Source organism: Physella acuta, unplaced genomic scaffold (genome assembly GCF_028476545.2).
Source record: "Physella acuta isolate Inbredline_101_S28 unplaced genomic scaffold, ASM2847654v3 ptg000074l, whole genome shotgun sequence".
NCBI lineage: Eukaryota > Metazoa > Mollusca > Gastropoda > Physidae > Physella > Physella acuta.
Window position 1 is genome coordinate 508,711 of NW_026731594.1, and position 18,790 is coordinate 527,500.

The following is an 18,790-nucleotide window of genomic DNA, read 5'->3' on the forward strand; positions in this document are numbered from 1 at the left end:
TTAAAAAAGAACTTGTTAGTGTAAGTATCTAAGCATGTATACATACATATATATATATATATATATATATATATATATATATATATATATATATATATATATATATATATATATATAATGTATATATATATATATATATATATATATATATATATATATATATATATATTATGTATATATATATATATATATATATATATATATATATGGGAGAGAGAGTGATATCAATTTCATATTGCTTAGACTTAAGGTCTCTCTACAGTAATGAACCAGTAAACCAACTGATGGTTTAAACCTTCTCCTGGCTTTTACCATACTATCGCTTCTATGGTTTTTACCCTACTCTATCCCTTATGTTGGGTGTGTATTGATGAATATTATTTTTTATGTAGTAGTATTTCTACAACGATGAACTGCTGGAACGATATGTTTTTATACGTGCGTATATTGTGTATTAATATAATAATGTAAAGAATAGTTGGCAGAATAGTTTATAAGCTTGACAAAGACAAATGCATACATTCAGATACTATATGTGGTAATTATACTGCAAACTAATTGTGTACAAAGCATTGGAATTGTATAGACTAAAACAAATTATATTACAAACAAAAACAAAACAAACTGCAGTATTTATGACACTGCTGTATTTGATTTGTAACGAATCATATTTAACTAAAGAAACATGCCATTAACATAGTATTTCCTGTATTATAGGTACTTAATTAACAAGGATCGTATAGAGTATAGACCCATTCTCCAACATATTCTTAATAGGCATGCTGCCCAGCTTCGCTTAGGGTTTCGAAAACATTGAGAATTTGAATGCTTAATTAATTCGCCCGAGGGTCGGTCTGCGACATCAGGAGTTATGAAGAGGTTCCTACGTGGACATTTTTTTTCGATTTATGGCACATATAAGGCGCCGGTCAGTCGAGGTCAGTTTTGACCCCCTCATCGTAGACTTCAAATTTGGCAGGATCTTGCCTTGGGGCGACAGAACACGGGGTGAGAGAGAGAGAGAAGTGCGCACGTGGTCTTTTATATATTAGATTAGGATTTCTTCGAGATACATCATTGTGTGGCTTTGCACTTTAATCTAGTACATATCAGATCAAGTTCTAAGCCTCCATCTAGATTCAGCGTCCGGTTTGTTTACCCACACGTTATAGAAGTAAAAATACTCAAATCACCATTCAATAACGTATGATCCGTTATGTGCAACCAAGCGTTGATAAGGTATTAATTAATTAGCTGCTCGTGTTACTTTTTATGTGAGGTTATTGTAGTTCAAGTCTGTGGGGGACTTCAAGTGGGATTAAAATAATCTTATAATCATTCAGTCTTAGAACACCCACGGATAAACTACATTCGTGCGTTATATTTTTTTTAGCTTAGTCATAACGACAGTTCTACATTTGAAAAGTCGAATTTGTTACTTAAACTTATTTTATTTTACTGAAACACATTTTTCATGGTTAATTATAACTTTGTTTTGCATTTCTTTTTTTAAATTAACGAGTTAATTAATTTCGTGTCTTTTGAACATAAATAGTTACACGATGAAGAGGAGTTTGAAGAGCACAGTAAATTTTCTGGTGCACAGTTACCTTATGGCTAGTAGCTTTCTTCAGTGTGAGTAGATGATATGTTAGGTCTAGGAACTCTATGTTCAGATTTTTAAAAACAAAATCTTTACCGAAATGTAATGTTTAATGTTTAATTTTAATTTAATTTATTTTTATGTTGTCATTTAGACAAACCAAAAATAAAACAAAAATGAAGTAGAGTTCTTAAAAATAAATAAAATAAAAAATAAACGAAGAAAACAATCCAATATGTATAACATATCTCTATGGCGTAAAAAAAAATATTGCTCTGCTTTTAAAATTTTAAACTTGTTTTATTTAACATTTAGCAATAAGTATATTTAAATAAACAAACTGACTTGCTTTTTTACTCCAGCTGCCTTCATCGCCGCAGCAGTCTTGAACGGCCAGTTCCGTGTCAACAACATCAACAACAGAACGATGACCCCCATACAAGCAGGGTTCACTAGCTCAAGTCTGCTGTCGTGTGCTGCAAGATGTGTGACCTTGACCCCTAACTGCCGAAGTTTCACCTTTGATAAGCAAAGCCGGACATGTGTTTTGGGTAGGTAGTCATCGTTTACATTATTTAGACAGCAAGATTAAAGTAAAATGATTTGCTAGTCGTGTAAATAAATTTACGATATTAGGAATATATTTAATTCTTAATTGTTAAACAAAAGTTCTGTTTAAAGTGTGATTCTAAGGTTAGGACTATAGATTTCATTTAGGAATCTTTACTTTCAAAGCTATATAGAGTATGCATTTATGATTGACTTTCTTAATTTATATCACACATCTCAAAATTAAATTACGTCACCGTTTAACACCGCAAATATAAATATCAATAAATTACTTCACACTTTCATCATTAGTGATAACATTTTTTAAAAAAAAACTAGGTATTTTATTTATAATATGCAATTATATAATACACAACTTTGCATTGCATGCTAAACACTGGCATTGATTTTTATAGCAGGTATAAAACGTATATGCCAATAAAACCAGCACCGTTGTTTTTAAATTAATAAAAAACATTATCACAAAAATTATTAGGGGGTCAGCGTGGTCGAGTCTGTAAAGCTCATGGTTGCTAATCCGAAAAGTCTCAAGGCTTGACAACAGGGTACAGCAACTATTCAAGGGAGACAACTACAAAATAAAAAAAACTGCTGCCTATTTGTTTGTTCTTGGATGTACTAAGGTTATGGAAGCAAATAAAAAAAGAAAAGCAGGCTGAAATTGGAGTCAATGGCCTATATTGTGTTGAAGGGAATCCCTACCAACACTAAAATTAAGAACGAATAAGAGGAAGAGCAGAAACAACTCATACAGAATTTTTTTTTCTTGGTTTACAACTAAATGACTTCCCCTTGCGGGACTAGTACTAGACGTTTGGGTAAAATGCTAAGAGTTAAAACGTCTATAAAATGGTTATAATTTAAAATATATGTCAATGTTTTCTTAGGGTCCTGGCTAACACCAGCAGAGGTATCCAACAACTACGCTGACAATATCATCTACTACTCAGGGGATTACTGTAACACTGCCACCCAATTTAGTGTATACAACGCTGGGGGTAGGGACGTCTGTTTGTGGGCCAGCACCGACCTACTGACGGCAGAGGGGGCCAAGCAGAAATGTGAAGGTAAATTACCTAGGGTGGTGTATACGGGGGGGGGGGGGGGGTTGGAGGGGATAATTAATGGTGGAATACAAAAATACTATTCGGTGTAAAACAAACATGAATAAAATCACGTTTTTAGATAAAAAGCTCTAATACTTGCTAGTTTTTTTTAATTAACACGGTATTACCTATGGTGAGAAGAAGTGTAGGCTGCATCTAAGTGTCCCCAAAATAAAAAAAAAAAGCAGCGTCAAAAATGTGCTGTGATTTTCAATGCTCATTGTTCTCCCATCTGAGCCTAAGAAAAGGGTAGAATGAAAAATACGCACACTAGATTTTAAAGGATAGTTAATTAACAAACCCATTAGTTGAACAAAAAAATCATTGACTAAAATGCCTGCTTCAGCATTGTTATTTGCGACCCTCAGGGATTTGTTAATGGCCGTCCCCAGCGATTTGTTTTCTGACCGTCCAGAGGGATTTGTTTTCTGGCCGTCCACAGTGATTTGTTTTCTGGCCGTCCACAGTGATTTGTTTTCTGGCCGTCCACAGTGATTTGTTTTCTGGCCGTCCACAGGGATTTATTTTCTGGCCGTCCGCTGTGATTGTTCTAGCGGCCCACAGGTGTTATTTTCTGGCGGCCCAACGATCTTTTTCCCGGTGTACTAGCGGGGTGGTCTACCCCCGAATTTTGGTAGTGGGTGACAGATAAAGTGTATAGATTTACAGCTTTATCTACAGTAGAAGACTTCTCATACGTAACGTAATAAAAGAAGAAATAAACCGTGACTCGGGTTATAGACATAATTTTTAATCCATTTTAATTACTTAATTAAAAAAAAAATAGAATAGAATCTCGTAGAAAAAAAAAAGAATTGCACAGCAAGTGAATGGCAAACAATATGTGTATTATAGTGCGGACTATTATTAGTACTTTATAAATTCATTTTCGTTTCTTTGAGAAATCGGAAATAGCGTAAATTATTACTTTCAATCAACGGAAATTACTTAAAATTTTGCAAAAGGCAGAGAATTAGATCTTTTACTTACATGTGAAATTGCTTTTATCTATCTAAAACAGTACTAAAATAAAAGGCTTTTGAAAAACTAAAAGTAGAATAAGTCCCACTTCCGGTTATCAGAAATCGCTGAAAAGTTGATACAGAACTACAAAGTTTATATAATACTTATATACGTATATATACTTTTTACCACGCAGGTCTTGGTGGCCACTTGTACACACCAAAAACCACAGCGGAAATGGATCTCATCCAGAACCTCTACGGCCTTGAACTTTTGTGGATTGGACTCAGCGACAAAGGAACGAATGGCGTGTATGTGTGGGACGATGACAACACGGTCATTGATGAGTCGTTCAAGAATGACACATTTTCAGACCGTAAGCTATCTATAGTTTTGGTAGTTTAAAAATAAAACCTAGGAAGTGGTAAAGTCAATGGCTACTAACTCAATATTATCGAATTCAGCTCAGGTTTCATTTAGTTGGACGTTATTGCCAAAACAGCTCTAATGAGTAAATTCCTTGAGAATGAATGTAAGCCGACCACGTGTTCCATTCTCATACTAACATTAGATACACAAAAGAATAGTACTTGTTTTTTTTTAAGAGTACTGTCATTTTAATCTTACTTTTTACTTGCAGGACACGAGTGTTATGTTATTAAATGTAGACACTTTAATGTTAAATGCATAATGTGGAAGTCCACATATACCAGGGGTCGGCAACCTTTCGAAGCGGGAGAGCCAAAAGTTACAATTTTCAAAATTTCCCTGGTTTTAAAGAGCCATTAAAAATGTTTATTTCAAGTATTTTATTTTGTGATTAAGATTATTAGTATTTGTGCAAGGAGCTGGAGAGCCGCAACTTGACATCAAAAGAGCCGCATGCGGCTCGCGAGTCGCAGGTTGCCCACCCCTGACATAGACCCAAAACCCCATCCCCACCCCCGTCCACACGCGCCCAAAAAAGTTAATATTATCACCCCCTCCCCCTCCCTACTTCGTGTGGAATTCATCAATGGATTACACATTAAAAATGGAGCTTTACTTTTTTGTTCTGTATGTATCTAAGTCGAACCAGTTTTCTGCAACCAAACCAGAATTAAGTCTGACACCACTAGGGAAATTGGTCCTGAAATCATGATACAATGAAACGGCTGGCAAACATTATTATAAGATTAGCTCCATTCCACATTCTTATTGAACTATCTGGCTCACAATCATTGTTTAACTCGTTGATTTAAAGTTGCATGTAAAGTTGCATCAACAAAAAAGTTCATATTATTCATTAACTATATTATTTGTGTTGTACACACACACTCTACTTCCTCTATCTTATCCCTAAAACATGGACCTTACTTCCACGTTTATTCCACAGCCATGAACCCTGACCCAATCAAAGAGTGTATCTTCTACCAAGACGGCAAGCTCGAGCAAGGAGGCTGTGATGACCCCATACATTCTCTGTGTGAAATTGACCCTGGCAACTAGTCGGCTATCACAGTGCTGTCTACATACCAGGGTCATGGATAAAGATTGAGTGGATATTTACGATGTGCTGTACTTTGAAAAACAATTCTTTAACATATTCAGAAACTTTTTAACATTTCTAAAAATGTAAATCTCACTAGCCGATATTACTTCATCTTCTACGTTTTTAATTTTAGTGTTGGAAAAGATTCCCCCAACACAATTAAGTATTACGTGTCAACTTGTAATGCGCCATATTGCCGTAGACTCGGATTTCAGTCTATATTACAACTACTGTCAGTGTTGAGCAGTAGCGTAGCGAGGGGGGACGGGGGGGGGGGGACGGGGGGGGGGACTGATGTCCCCGGGCGCCGACCTTAGGGGGCGCCAAAATGGGTTGGAAAAATAAATTGAAAGGTTGAGGGGGATGCAAATCGAAAGTTTGAGGGGGGGGGGGGGGGGGGGTGCAAATCAAAATCTCGAGGGGGGGTGCAAATCGAAAAGTTTTTCCCCGGGCGCCGGGAAGGGTCGCTACGCCTCTGGTGTTGAGTCTGCCAACACCTGCTTCGTAAACTAAATCACATTTTAAGCCTTAACTGATTCATTTTAATTATCTGAATTTAAAAAAAAAATCGCGAATTGCACACATGCAGTTTTGTAAACATGAACTCCAATTATTAGCATGCAAATACTGAAAGCGGTCAAATTGAATGCCGGGTTAGCTGGATCGAATAAAGCTTTATATATTAGAGATATATACTAAACGTAGTTTCTGTCAACTTTTGGATCCATCAATCTTTGGTGGTGGCATACCACACCCACCCTCAAAAACGAAATAACAAAATATAATAAATAAACAGCCCTATAAACAAACAAGACTGACGCTCTGTGTTATGTACATTTTTACCCCAGTTTTTTAAACGGAATTAAAAACCTAAATAAACAAGTTTTAATTTTTTCACTTTTGTAAATATTTTGTTTACTGTCCGTTATGTATGTTTGTGTATACAATGTCGTTAATTATTTGTTTTCAAATACTGAAAACAATTTAAAAAAAAAACAGACATGTATTGTATTTGAGTATAAATATGTTTAGCTTTGATTTCGCATAACTTGACTTTGTGTTACATTCTTCGGAGGTAAAAGTTAATGTGTATGCACTCAAAATTTTATTAAAATTTAAAAGGTTACTTTTTAAAATGTCGACGTATTATTATTATTAGAAATATATGTACACTAAAAACTGAAAAACATAAATATAAACAAGAAACAAGTTAATTAAAAAGTCTAGTGACAATTTTAGCGCAATTTCCTTATGTTATCTAAAAATAGCTCTGTCGTAGCGTAAATCAAGAGCAGGGTTAGTAAAACCATTGGTTAGTTATTAAAACGTTTTTTATTAAAAAAAAATTTCAGTATTTTATATGTTTTATTTACAATAGAGTTACATGACTAAAAACCATTGCGCGCCTAGCTACTGAACGTGATGACGAAGCCATAGAACGTGATGGTGCAGCTATTGAACGTGATGACGCGTGTGGTGTGGTTGGAAAAAATGCCTACTAATTCGGTCCAAATTTTAATTAATTCAAAAAAAATTTTGTGACCGAACGAAAGGATATTTTTGAAAACTTTCTTCGGCAATATTGTTCTAAATTATGGCAGGAATCGATTGGTACATGTTTCAAGTCGCTAAGTGGTCTGGTTGCCGAGATATGTACCAGGCTTTTTCCAGGAAATCCATGAAAGAAACCCGGAATTTTTATAGCCTATGTTCATCCTCGTAACTTGCTTAACAAAATTGCTTTTGGAACTAGTCATCGATATTGCTTCGTTGAGGAGGAGATACGACTTAAAGCTGCGGACACACATCCATCCATCCATCCATTCATACATTCATACATCCAGAAATGACGGGTTAATAAACGCAATTCTCCAGAATGGAAATTGCGCTAAAAAATAACACCATTTATATCTTAAAATATAATAGCCGAATGTTGGTCGCTTAAAGAAATGTACATGCACGTACACGTACACGTACACGTACACGTACACGTACACGTACACGTACACGTACACGTACACGTACACGTACACGTACACGTACACGTACACGTACACGTACACGTACACGTACACGTACTTATTCAAATACATACACATACAGATTACCCCGAAGAAAATAACAATCAAACATATGTAGGCTTTAATGATTTTTTTCTCAGACATGTAACTTACAGTGTCAGTTTCCCTTGCCATGTTCGCTTTAGTAGTACCGTTTTCATCATTGCTTTACAATAGGTAATACTTCTTTCTTACATTTAGCCTACTTACATTTATTTAAGATGGCTTACTTTTCTATAGATCTAATAAAAAACGTCTTACTACAATTACAATTTTATTTATAAACCCAAAAATCTAAATGTGTAATTCAATGGTGATTTAAGTTATTGTTTTTTGGTTGCGGGCGTTTGGGATTATACTTAGAGCTGAAATAAATTTGGGATTTAAGAAAAATAATATAATAAACATTATAAGCAGGCAGCTAAAATGATTTGTTGAGTATAATACACATTTATAATAAAACATTCTTCCCTCTCAAAACAATGCCATAATTAGTGGATCGTGATAGATGTTTGTTTTAGCACAGTGGCTTTTTATATATATAATAATGATTCAGAATATAATTGATATTTTAGTAGGTCTTGTAATAATAATTATTAAGAAAGTCATTCTTTTTTTAAATGGCAGAGTAGACGAATATAATCTCCCCACCCCACCCTCCCATGTCTTTTTAAAGAAGAGCAATAAGACATGTAATAATTTGACCGTCTGCTTATCTTTCACGCTACCGTTTATGACTTGTGTTTTTTACTTTCTCGTATATACGAAGTATAGAGAAAGTCTTGTAATCGTGCAAAAAAGCGAGATTTTTACAAATCTAGACGTTTTACACCTCACTGATACGGAAAAACATAATTTTGCAATCTTGTCCGTATGTCCGTGTGTCTGTGTGTGTGTGTGTGTCTGTCTGTCTGTGTGTAAACACGATAACTTGAGTACCGTTACAGCTAGGTTGATGACATTTCATATATAAGTATGTTATCAAAATTGTAGATCCGTTTCAACTTTTGAGCGATTTCCGAAAGATAAATAAAATTTCACAAGTAAGTAAAAGATCTAATTCTCTACCTTCTGTCAAATTTTGAGTAGTTTCCGTTGACCAGAAGTACTAATTTACGCTATTTTCGATTTCTCAAAAAACGCATGTAAATTTATAAAGTACTATTAATATTGCGAACTATTATGCACATTTTGTTATGCAGTTCGCTTGGTGCGCAATTCTTTTTCTATGAGATTCTATACTATTTTTAAAAGTTTAAGTAATTAAAAATCATGTCTATATTCCAAGTTTTATAAGTATATTCGAAAAAGTTTAGGGGAGATCACTCCCAGTTTATTTTTTTTTGTTGAATCACGACTGTTGATTTTTTTTAAACGAACATCAAGTTCAGTAAAATAAATATTTTTGAAAACAAAATATATTTTGTGTTTGGGTTGTGGGACTTTAAGGATGGAAATAATTGTACATAAAAGTTCCTGGTAACTTATTTTTTTAACCGATAAAATAGTGTGGAAGTGTGGTGTCAAAAGGCATGCCAAGCGAAAATGCTTTGATTTCTTTGCATGAGCTTGTTAGTTTTATTATTTTTATGTGATTGTATATTTTAAGCGTTTTTTCGTTTTAATAAGTATAATAAATAATTAGAAAATATATGAAATTGTAATGTACGTTGTTGATAATTATGCATTATGTTTTCAGTTATGTCGCAAAAATACACATCCCAAACACTGGATATAAAATATAATATTTTATTCTAAGCAATGAAAGAGTGTTGTAAATGCATATTATACATCTTAATGTTGCAAGCGAAGGAAGAAGAAAAGAAAACTTGTTATGGACACTTTAACTGACACCCCAGTCAAAAAATCGTAACCTACCCACGTAACTTACATAGGTAACATTCCTTCATGACCTTGTTGTACGTGAACCTATAGCACAACCTACCCAAGTAACTTACCTAGGTAACATTCCTTCCATACCTTGTTGTACGTGAACCTATAGCACAACCTACCCAAGTAACTTACCTAGGTAACATTCCTTCATGACCTTGTTGTACATGAACCCATAGCATAACACACCCAGGTAACCTACCCAGGTAACCTACCCAATGAACTTACCCAGGTAACATTCCTTCCATACCTTGTCGTACATGAACCCATAACACAACACACCCAGATAACCTACCCAGGTAACATTCCTTCAAAACCTTGTCGTACATGAACCCATAACACAACACACGCAGGTAACCTACCCATGTAACATTCCTTCAAAACCTTGTCGTACATGAACCCATAACACAACACACGCAGGTAACCTACCCAGGTAACATTCCTTCAAGACGTTGTTGTACATGAACCCATAAAACAACACACGCAGGTAACCTACCCAGGTAACATTCCTTCCATACCTTATCGTACATGAACCCATAACACAACACACGCAGGTAACCTACCCAGGTAACATTCCTTCCATACCTTATCGTACATGAACCCATAACACAACACACCCAGGTAACCTACCCAGGTAACATTCCTTCCATACCTTGTTGTACATGAACCCATAAAACAACACACGCAGGTAACCTACCCAGGTAACATTCCTTCCATACCTTATCGTACATGAACCCATAACACAACACACGCAGGTAACCTACCCAGGTAACATTCCTTCCATACCTTATCGTACATGAACCCATAACACAACACACCCAGGTAACCTACCCAGGTAACATTCCTTCAAGACGTTGTTGTACATGAACCCATAAAACAACTTATCCAGGTAACATTCCTTCAAGATCGTTGTTGTACATGAACCCATAACACAACTTACCCAGGTAACCTACCCAGGTAACCACCCAAGTAAACAAACAAATCATGGTCCTTAACAGATAGGTTTTTCTTAGAGGCCAGTGCAGGGCCTCGCCGGGCCGCCTAGTAATTGCATAAAAGTTAAAGAAAATCAATTGACTTTTTACAACCATGCACATTGGTATTTTATTTGTTGGTACAAATTAAAGCGCACCGTTCAGCACCATAGCGTAAATATCAATAAAAGGAAGCTGTTTCCCTAGCGCATTGATTTCTTCGCTGTCTTGATTAGGCCTTTCTTTGCAAACTAGATCTATATGTACATCTAGATCTAGATCGAGATCGACATTCATATTTCATTAATTGCAAAAACATTTAAATTTTTTAAGATGGCAAAGTTAAAGAGGACAACGATTACAAACATTACCTTTGTGTCTGAGGTAGAAGTAACACGGGCATGTAAGATAGATGTCTTAAAATATTTGGTTGATAACAAATCACATGACACGTATCATTGGGATCAGTTACCTAATGAGATTACATTAAAAGTATTCTCTTACCTAGACACAATCGAATTGTTAAGGATGGCAACTGTGTGCACGTCTTGGAGGGATTTGATCCACACTACGCCCAGTTTATGGCGAAACATTCACCTGGTGTTATCCTGTAATTGGAAATCACAGAAAAACAAAAAAACTTTTTTGTGCGCGCAACAATTTGGAATGAACTTCCGGAAATTATCTGTCTCGTGCTCTCACGATCATAAAACTGGCATTTGCAGATTTTTGGCCATCGACTTCCGGAAACTTTTACTCAGCCTGCATCAAACGAGTCTAACGTCGATAAAAATAACTGACCTGCAGCTTCAAGGCGCGTTGATGAGTACTGTAAAAAACATTACACAGTCTCTAACTCGTATTTTATCCAGGTCTGACAGACTACAGTCCTTTAAAATGTCGTCCGCGCAGTTTACATTTGAAGAAGGCATCACGGTTCTGGACACTGTCTTTTCTGTGTCCAGGGGAACTTTAGAGACTTTCTACATCGATATTTTTTTTCGAGAGCCCTTGCTGGGTTACCTTTGGAATGAACAGGACAAACTGACCAATGGCATCCTTTCTCTCACCCGCTTGACAAAACTAGGGATCGACTACCGACATTTGACTGATGATTTTTTGACGGCTCTGTCTAGATCTCATGCCGGGCAGCTGAAGATACTAAAAATTGTGGCGCAACATTTGCATAATGATTTTTATAATTATCAAGTTAAGCTGGCGACGAACTCTTGGTTGACTTTGGTAAGCATACGTTAGACACGCAGAGTTTCTTCCAGGCATCTCTTCGGGTGGGGGCTCCCCCGAAACATTTCCACCAACCACCCCCCCCCCCCCCGAACGAAATGAAATTTATATAATTTATATAGAAAATATATACTTTTAACAGTGCCCGCCCCCCCCCCCCCCGAAGAAAGTCTACCGCCCCCCCCCCTAAAATTTCAAGTGCCCCCCCGGAGAAACAAGTCTGGAAGAAACACTGTAGACACGCCTATGTAATTTGATAGTCTCTTAACCTTAAATGTGTCGGTAAATCATAACACTGACCGTATTTTTTAATCCTAATTCATAGATGGTCTAAGTAATGAAATTAAAAATAACCAAGCTAAGTAAATTACTGCAATAGTATTCATTGTTAGGAGAGTATATGTTATAAGAGGCGTAGCGAGGGCGGGGCGGGGGTGCCGACCACACCGGGTAACACCATTTAGGGGGGGGGGTGACACCAATACAACAAAATAGCAAAATGCACAATAGAAAAATTTATTTTTGCCAGTTCCATTAATGATTAATTAAAGTTAAATAGTCTTTTAAGCACAAATTCACAATTATTACAAGAGGGTGCGGTGGCACCATGTCCTAAACTTGCTAACTTTATAACTATAAAGAAAACATTACTACATCCAAGACTTTAGATAAACATCGTTATTATAAAGTCTGCAGCGATTAAAGCTTATACACATACATGTACGCGTATGTGGCATATATTTAAATGAGAGGCCAACACACACAATATATATATATATATATATATATATATATATATATATATATATATATATATATATATATATATATATATAAATAAATAAATAAATATATATATATATATATATATATATAGATATATATATAAATTTTATGTATATATACATATATTATTTATCTGGGGTGTGACACCACGGAGTGCCGCACCGGGTGACACCCAACCTAGCGACGCCACTGTATGTTATGTGGATGACCATAGAGTACTGTACGCTGCACACAAAAAAATCAAATGTTTTATTTTTTTTACAATCTGACAATACTAGACAGGATCTTGTCCTGAGCTGAAATTGGCGTTCATGATAGACGGATATACCTTAGCACTTATCGGTTCCTTGATGAAGATATTGGATCAGGTTATGCCCATCTACAAGATAAAGCTGATGCTTGAGTTGGGATATTATGACGATTTAAATAGCTCACGCTTCAAGAATGTGCTCAATGAAATCACAGCTAACTTCAGGTGGGCCAGAGACTGGACACTTTTTAAAAAAATCTAAATGGGTCTATGCTTGTATGGGTGTTTATATCTGTGTGTGTATATGAATGTATGTGTTTATGTGTGGATGTTTATGAGTGTATATTTTTTTCTGTGTGACTATTTTATTATATATGTACCTGTATTTATCTGTGTCTGTATTTATATGATTGACTGTGTCTATTTGTGTGTGACTGTGTGGTCAAATGGTACTGCGTTTAACTTTAAGCCCATAGGTCTAGGTAACGAATCTCCGGACGTGGAACTGCAGTACTTCCTTAAAGCGGCTGGCCACATCATCTCTGCAAATGCCGAGGTCTAAAAAGGAATCTTTACTGTGTCAATCTGTGTGAGTGCGTCGATGTTTGCCTGTGTGTCTGCGTTCGTATGAATATGTTTCGTGGGTATCTGTGTATAATTGTGTGAATGTGTATGTATGTGTGTGAGTATGTGAGTGTTTATGCCTGTAACTGTTTTGGGATGCAGTTTAGAGTAAGAGCTTAACCAAGACATGGTTGAACTGTTGACTTATGTAAGCCGAGCTCCGGGAAACCACTCAACTATACTAAAATTTGTCTACAGAAATACTCTGGTCAAGCTTGAAATAGAACATTCGCGCAGAACCGGCAAAATTGATGCAGCTTTTCTAGATCTTGTCCGAAATTGTCAACGTCTGACGTACATAAAGGTAAGTTATATGTAAGATCACGATACCCGGTAGTCACGTGTTCGAACCCTCGAGAAGATGATGCCCGTAAGCTGGGGTCAGCAAGCCATCTAGAAAACAACAAAACCAAACAGGATTGATGTCCCCTTGGGCGATAGGATTCCCAACTCTGGTTTCCTTTCTGCAGCTCCTGCTACCCTGCTAATTCCAAGCTGTACAGGTAACGTCCTATCCCTTGGGTCCATCAGCTGTGTGGAGATAGGGGGTGAGATACATGGGCAACATCTGGCTCTTCTCAACTTACTGCCCAGGCTTTGTGCTTGTATTTCCAAAGGGCAATCATCCAATGGTCTGGTAGACTATGGTACCTTATTATTACTATATAGGAAAAGGAAAAGCATTGAGAATAAGCTCATGCCTGACATTGTGAGGCTGAAAATCTGCACCCAAGGCAGAGACTGTAGGTGTTCAAACGATTGCAATGATCTTGAATCAACGACTGTAGGATGCACTTTTGACTACATGGTTCTAACATCAGCATAGCTGTACTCATCATCATACTGAATTCTTGAAATCAGTGCTTGAGAGAGTGAGAGAGAGAGGGAGAGAGATATGCGCAGGAAAGAGAGAGAGGGGAGGGATAAAGAAACAGATAACTAAGAAGTGAGAGAAAGTGTTAAAAATGCTGATTTGTGTTTACATGCTATAGCAGCATTTAATGTTAGATGATAACGAAGAATATATATATATATATATATATATATATATATATATATATATATATATATATATATATATATATATATATATATATATATATATATATATATATATATAATATACAAGTTAAAGAATGAAAATTGTTTTACATCACTTTGATTATACATTTTTTAAATCATGAATTTAGACCATGAGCACTTTAGAAATTTAACTCTGGACGCATGGAAGTATTATTTTTCCTATATTTCTTTGTAACCCTCGATTTTTACAAACATTTTACCAGCAAACAAACAGAATTGAACTTTATATTAAATATATATATATATATATATATATATATATATATATATATATATATATATATATATATATATATATATATATATATATATATATATATATATATATATATATATATATATATGTGTGTGTGTGTATGTGTGTGTGTGTGTGTAAAGTACATAGTAACCAGTGAGTATCGATTGAATAAATACAACCTCATGTTTGATTAATCATACCTCCCCCCCCCCCCCCCTTCCCTACCCCATATTTACCATACCACAGGCCACCGCCTACTTCTCTGACCCGGAGACTGAGAGGATTGCCCTGGAGCTGGTACAAGCCAGAAGACGCCAGCAAGAGATGAGCGAGTCCCAGGAATTGCCCAACAAGCGGGCGAAACTAACCCGGGCCGACGGTCCAGGTTCTGATCCCGCGTAGGCCACAGCACCGCTAAACCGTCCTTAGAACCAGAACTGACGAGGGTACGCTTAGCGTCCGGACAGGTGAACGATGGTTTCTGACTCACCTAAAGACACACCTGACACACTTTTAAGGGGATTGTTACAGATAATGACATCTTTTCTACATTACTAAAAATACATATTTAAAAGAAAAAAAATCAAAACAAAAATAAAACAATCACTGTTTTAACAAATAGTAAAGTTTTAGTTTTTTCTTTAAACTAAATACATACTAAAGTTCATAAACTTACGTGAGGGAAAGTAGCATACGATATGTTGTTTGCATGCTGTTAAAATAATATGGGCTGTTGAGCGAACTCAGAAATAACAATCAAGCGAACTCCGACGAACTGAATTAAGTTTTAATTGATTTCCAGTAAACATAAATGATATAGGCCTACACTCTTTTTCTGTTTTCTTACAAGTCAAAAACCAGAGCGTCATTTAGGTTAGCTAGACAAAAGTTCATAATAGTATATAGTTAGTACATTTTATTCTCTCATAATTTGAACGATTTCTGGTAAACGGATGTGGTACTCTATTACTGATTGGCCAGTCAGAACATAACATTAAAATGAAATTTAAGAAATTAAAAAAATGTTCTTTGAGCTAGTTTTTTAATTAGCTTTGCTACAAAGTGGGACGGAGTGGTCTAGCGGTAGAGAGCTGGACTGCTAGCCCGGTAGTGTCGAGTTCGATTCCGGGTTCAAGTCAGTAGAGCGTCCCTGAGTCCACCCAACTCTGATGGGTACCTAACTCACGTTAGGGAAAGTAAAGGCGGCTGGGCATAGTGCTGACCACATTATCTCTTCATATGCCGAGGTCACAGAAACAAGTGAACTCTACTTCACTTGCCCCATAGACCGTCAGGTTTGAAAGGGAAACTTTACTTTTGCTACAAACCTGTGTTCTAAATGGCTACAGGACATTACCCCCCCCCCCCCAACCCCGTCAATTACCGCCAAACATTTCTATTTATCCCCCCCCCCCGGAGCAATTACCCCCCACGCCCCGGAGAATTACCCCCCCCCCCCACCACCCCCTCAAGTTAGAATCCTAACACTAACCTAGCTATAGTCATAGCCCTAACCCTTACTCTAACTCTTACCCCAACCCTAACCCTAGCTGTATCTTAAGCTATGTCCGGGGAGTAATGTCCTAATGATCGGGGGGGATTGACATGGGGTAATTACTCCGGGGGTTAATGTCGGATGGGGAGGGGGGGAATGTCCGGGGAATAATTCACGGGGGGGGGGGGGATAATGCCCTGTTCCCGTTCTAGATATGTCTCTTAAACAAACCGCTTGTCAATTATTTTCTGTAATATGTAACATTTTATAATGCTTTTGGTTTTAAAATGTTTCTACATTTCACAGACAAGTGTACAGTAATATCACGTTACACATTTGTTCAGTAAATTATTTTAATTATTATTTAGTAAATTAGTTGAACATTTATAAATTACGTCTTTTATTAAAGACAATTAAGTTCAATGCATTCCCGCATTTCACAGAAAACTCTACAATAATATCACATTACACATTGCTTAGTACACTATTTTAATTATTATTTAATAAATTAGTTGAACATTTATAAATTACGTCTATTTATTAAAGACAATTTATATCAATGCATGTAGGTATATTAAAAATTTTAGTTTCTAACTGTTAAAATCGTCAGTGTTTTTATAAAGTTATATAAAATAGGATGGCTGTTAATAACTATTCGACTATTTTTTTATAAGTAAGTGCAGGTTCTTACAATACATAGGAGGTTTTATAAGATTCAAACAGGCAGAAGCCATATTGTGAAAAGTGTGTATAAAGGTTGTGACATGTAGGTTACATCATAGTTTGCTTCAGTGTGCGTGCATCTACAAAACTTGTCGAACAATGATTATGCTCAAGTTCATAATAGGTTCCTTGCAAAATTCATGAAGTGATCTTTTGAAGTTCCACAAAACGTTCATGTCAGTTTGCTTGTGTTTCACATGAAATAAATATTTTATTTAGTTCAGTATGTCTCAAGAGCAGTATACCACATCACGTGGACAATGAAAGCGCTGGATATTTTAAAATTTGATGAAAACAAAACGCGATTTGAGCCACGCTGTTGTTGTGAGCTAATGTTCAAAAAGAGTTGTGAAGAAATGGTGTTTTTATATTTAGCAAATGAAAACTAACAGAGAGACAGCCGGACAGCCGGATGGATGAACGGACGGATGAACGGACGGATGAACGGACGGATGAACGGACGGATGAACGGACGGATTAACGGATGGATGAACGGACGGATGAACGGACGGATGAACGGACGGATGAACGGACGGATGAACGGACGGATGAACGGACGGATGAATGGACGGATGAACGGACGAATAAACGGACGGATGAACGGAAGGATGAACGGACGGATGAATGGACGGATGAACTGACGGATGAACGGACGGATGAACGGAAGGATGAACGGACGGATGAACGGAAGGATGAACGGACGGACAGGCGGATACACCACTTTTCCTTCGTGCTGTTTTTATATCTTCAACCCTTAGTTTACATCTGCTTGTATCCTACGCGTTTATTTTAAAGCGATATCGACAAATGCAAAATAATCAGAGAAGTAACTGTAAAAATGCGAAGTTAATCTAATTAACCCAGTTACCTCCCTTGAATTGCGATAAATTCAATCGTAATGAGACATGTTACTCTCTTGTTTAAAAAGAAAGAACTTTAAACGGGACATTTATTCACAGAAACTTGCAGGAGTATGTACTCAGAACAAAATCAAAATAATACACATGTAATGTAATTATTGTCAAATATTTTTATTTTGATAGTCTTGTACTTCTTTTGGTAATCCGAAATATTTTAAAAGTTTACAAAACAAAACATGAACACACAATGTAATACCTATATGTGAAATTGTGTCCACTTATCTGACGTGGTACTCAAGTTAACGGCTTTTAAAAAGCCGTAAAAAGTGTAGGTACCACTCCCGGTTAGGATAAATTGTTCAAAATTGTTTTGGAAACTTTATATTTCTTATAACATTTATTTATACAATTTAGCCAGCATAACTGAAATGATGCAGACACAGGCACACACAGACCCACGCATATGTACACACACATACACACACACACACACAAAATACACAGAGACTAAATTGCTAAACTTCTTTTTTTTCGACAAAATCTCGATTTCGATTTTTTTTGTGTGACTAAAATATTTCCCTCTGGCTAGTCGATAAAGTAAAAATACGAACTTTCTTGTTTCATGTATCGTATTTGTATGTAAAGGATAATAAATATTGGATTAAATCAATATTGGGCCGGTGATATTAATCAGAGATTTTTAGATAAATAAAACAATCAATGTAGAAGAAAGTATTGACGTAGACAGCGAATTAAAAAAAAAAAACAAATTTAGAAACAAATAAAGTA

General features: G+C 36.1%; 1 protein-coding gene across 1 annotated transcript; it reads left to right on the plus strand.

Moving 5' to 3' along the window:
• Positions 1 to 10,968: 10,968 nt before the first annotated feature.
• Positions 10,969 to 15,516, plus strand: LOC131953050 (F-box only protein 39). The gene is made up of 4 exons (XM_059316052.1): positions 10,969 to 11,939; positions 13,007 to 13,203; positions 13,801 to 13,906; positions 15,170 to 15,516. Exons 1-4 carry the CDS (start codon positions 11,031 to 11,033, stop codon positions 15,323 to 15,325), a joined length of 1,368 nt encoding a protein of 455 aa, XP_059172035.1. The 5' UTR covers positions 10,969 to 11,030; the 3' UTR covers positions 15,326 to 15,516.
• Positions 15,517 to 18,790: the final 3,274 nt, after the last annotated feature.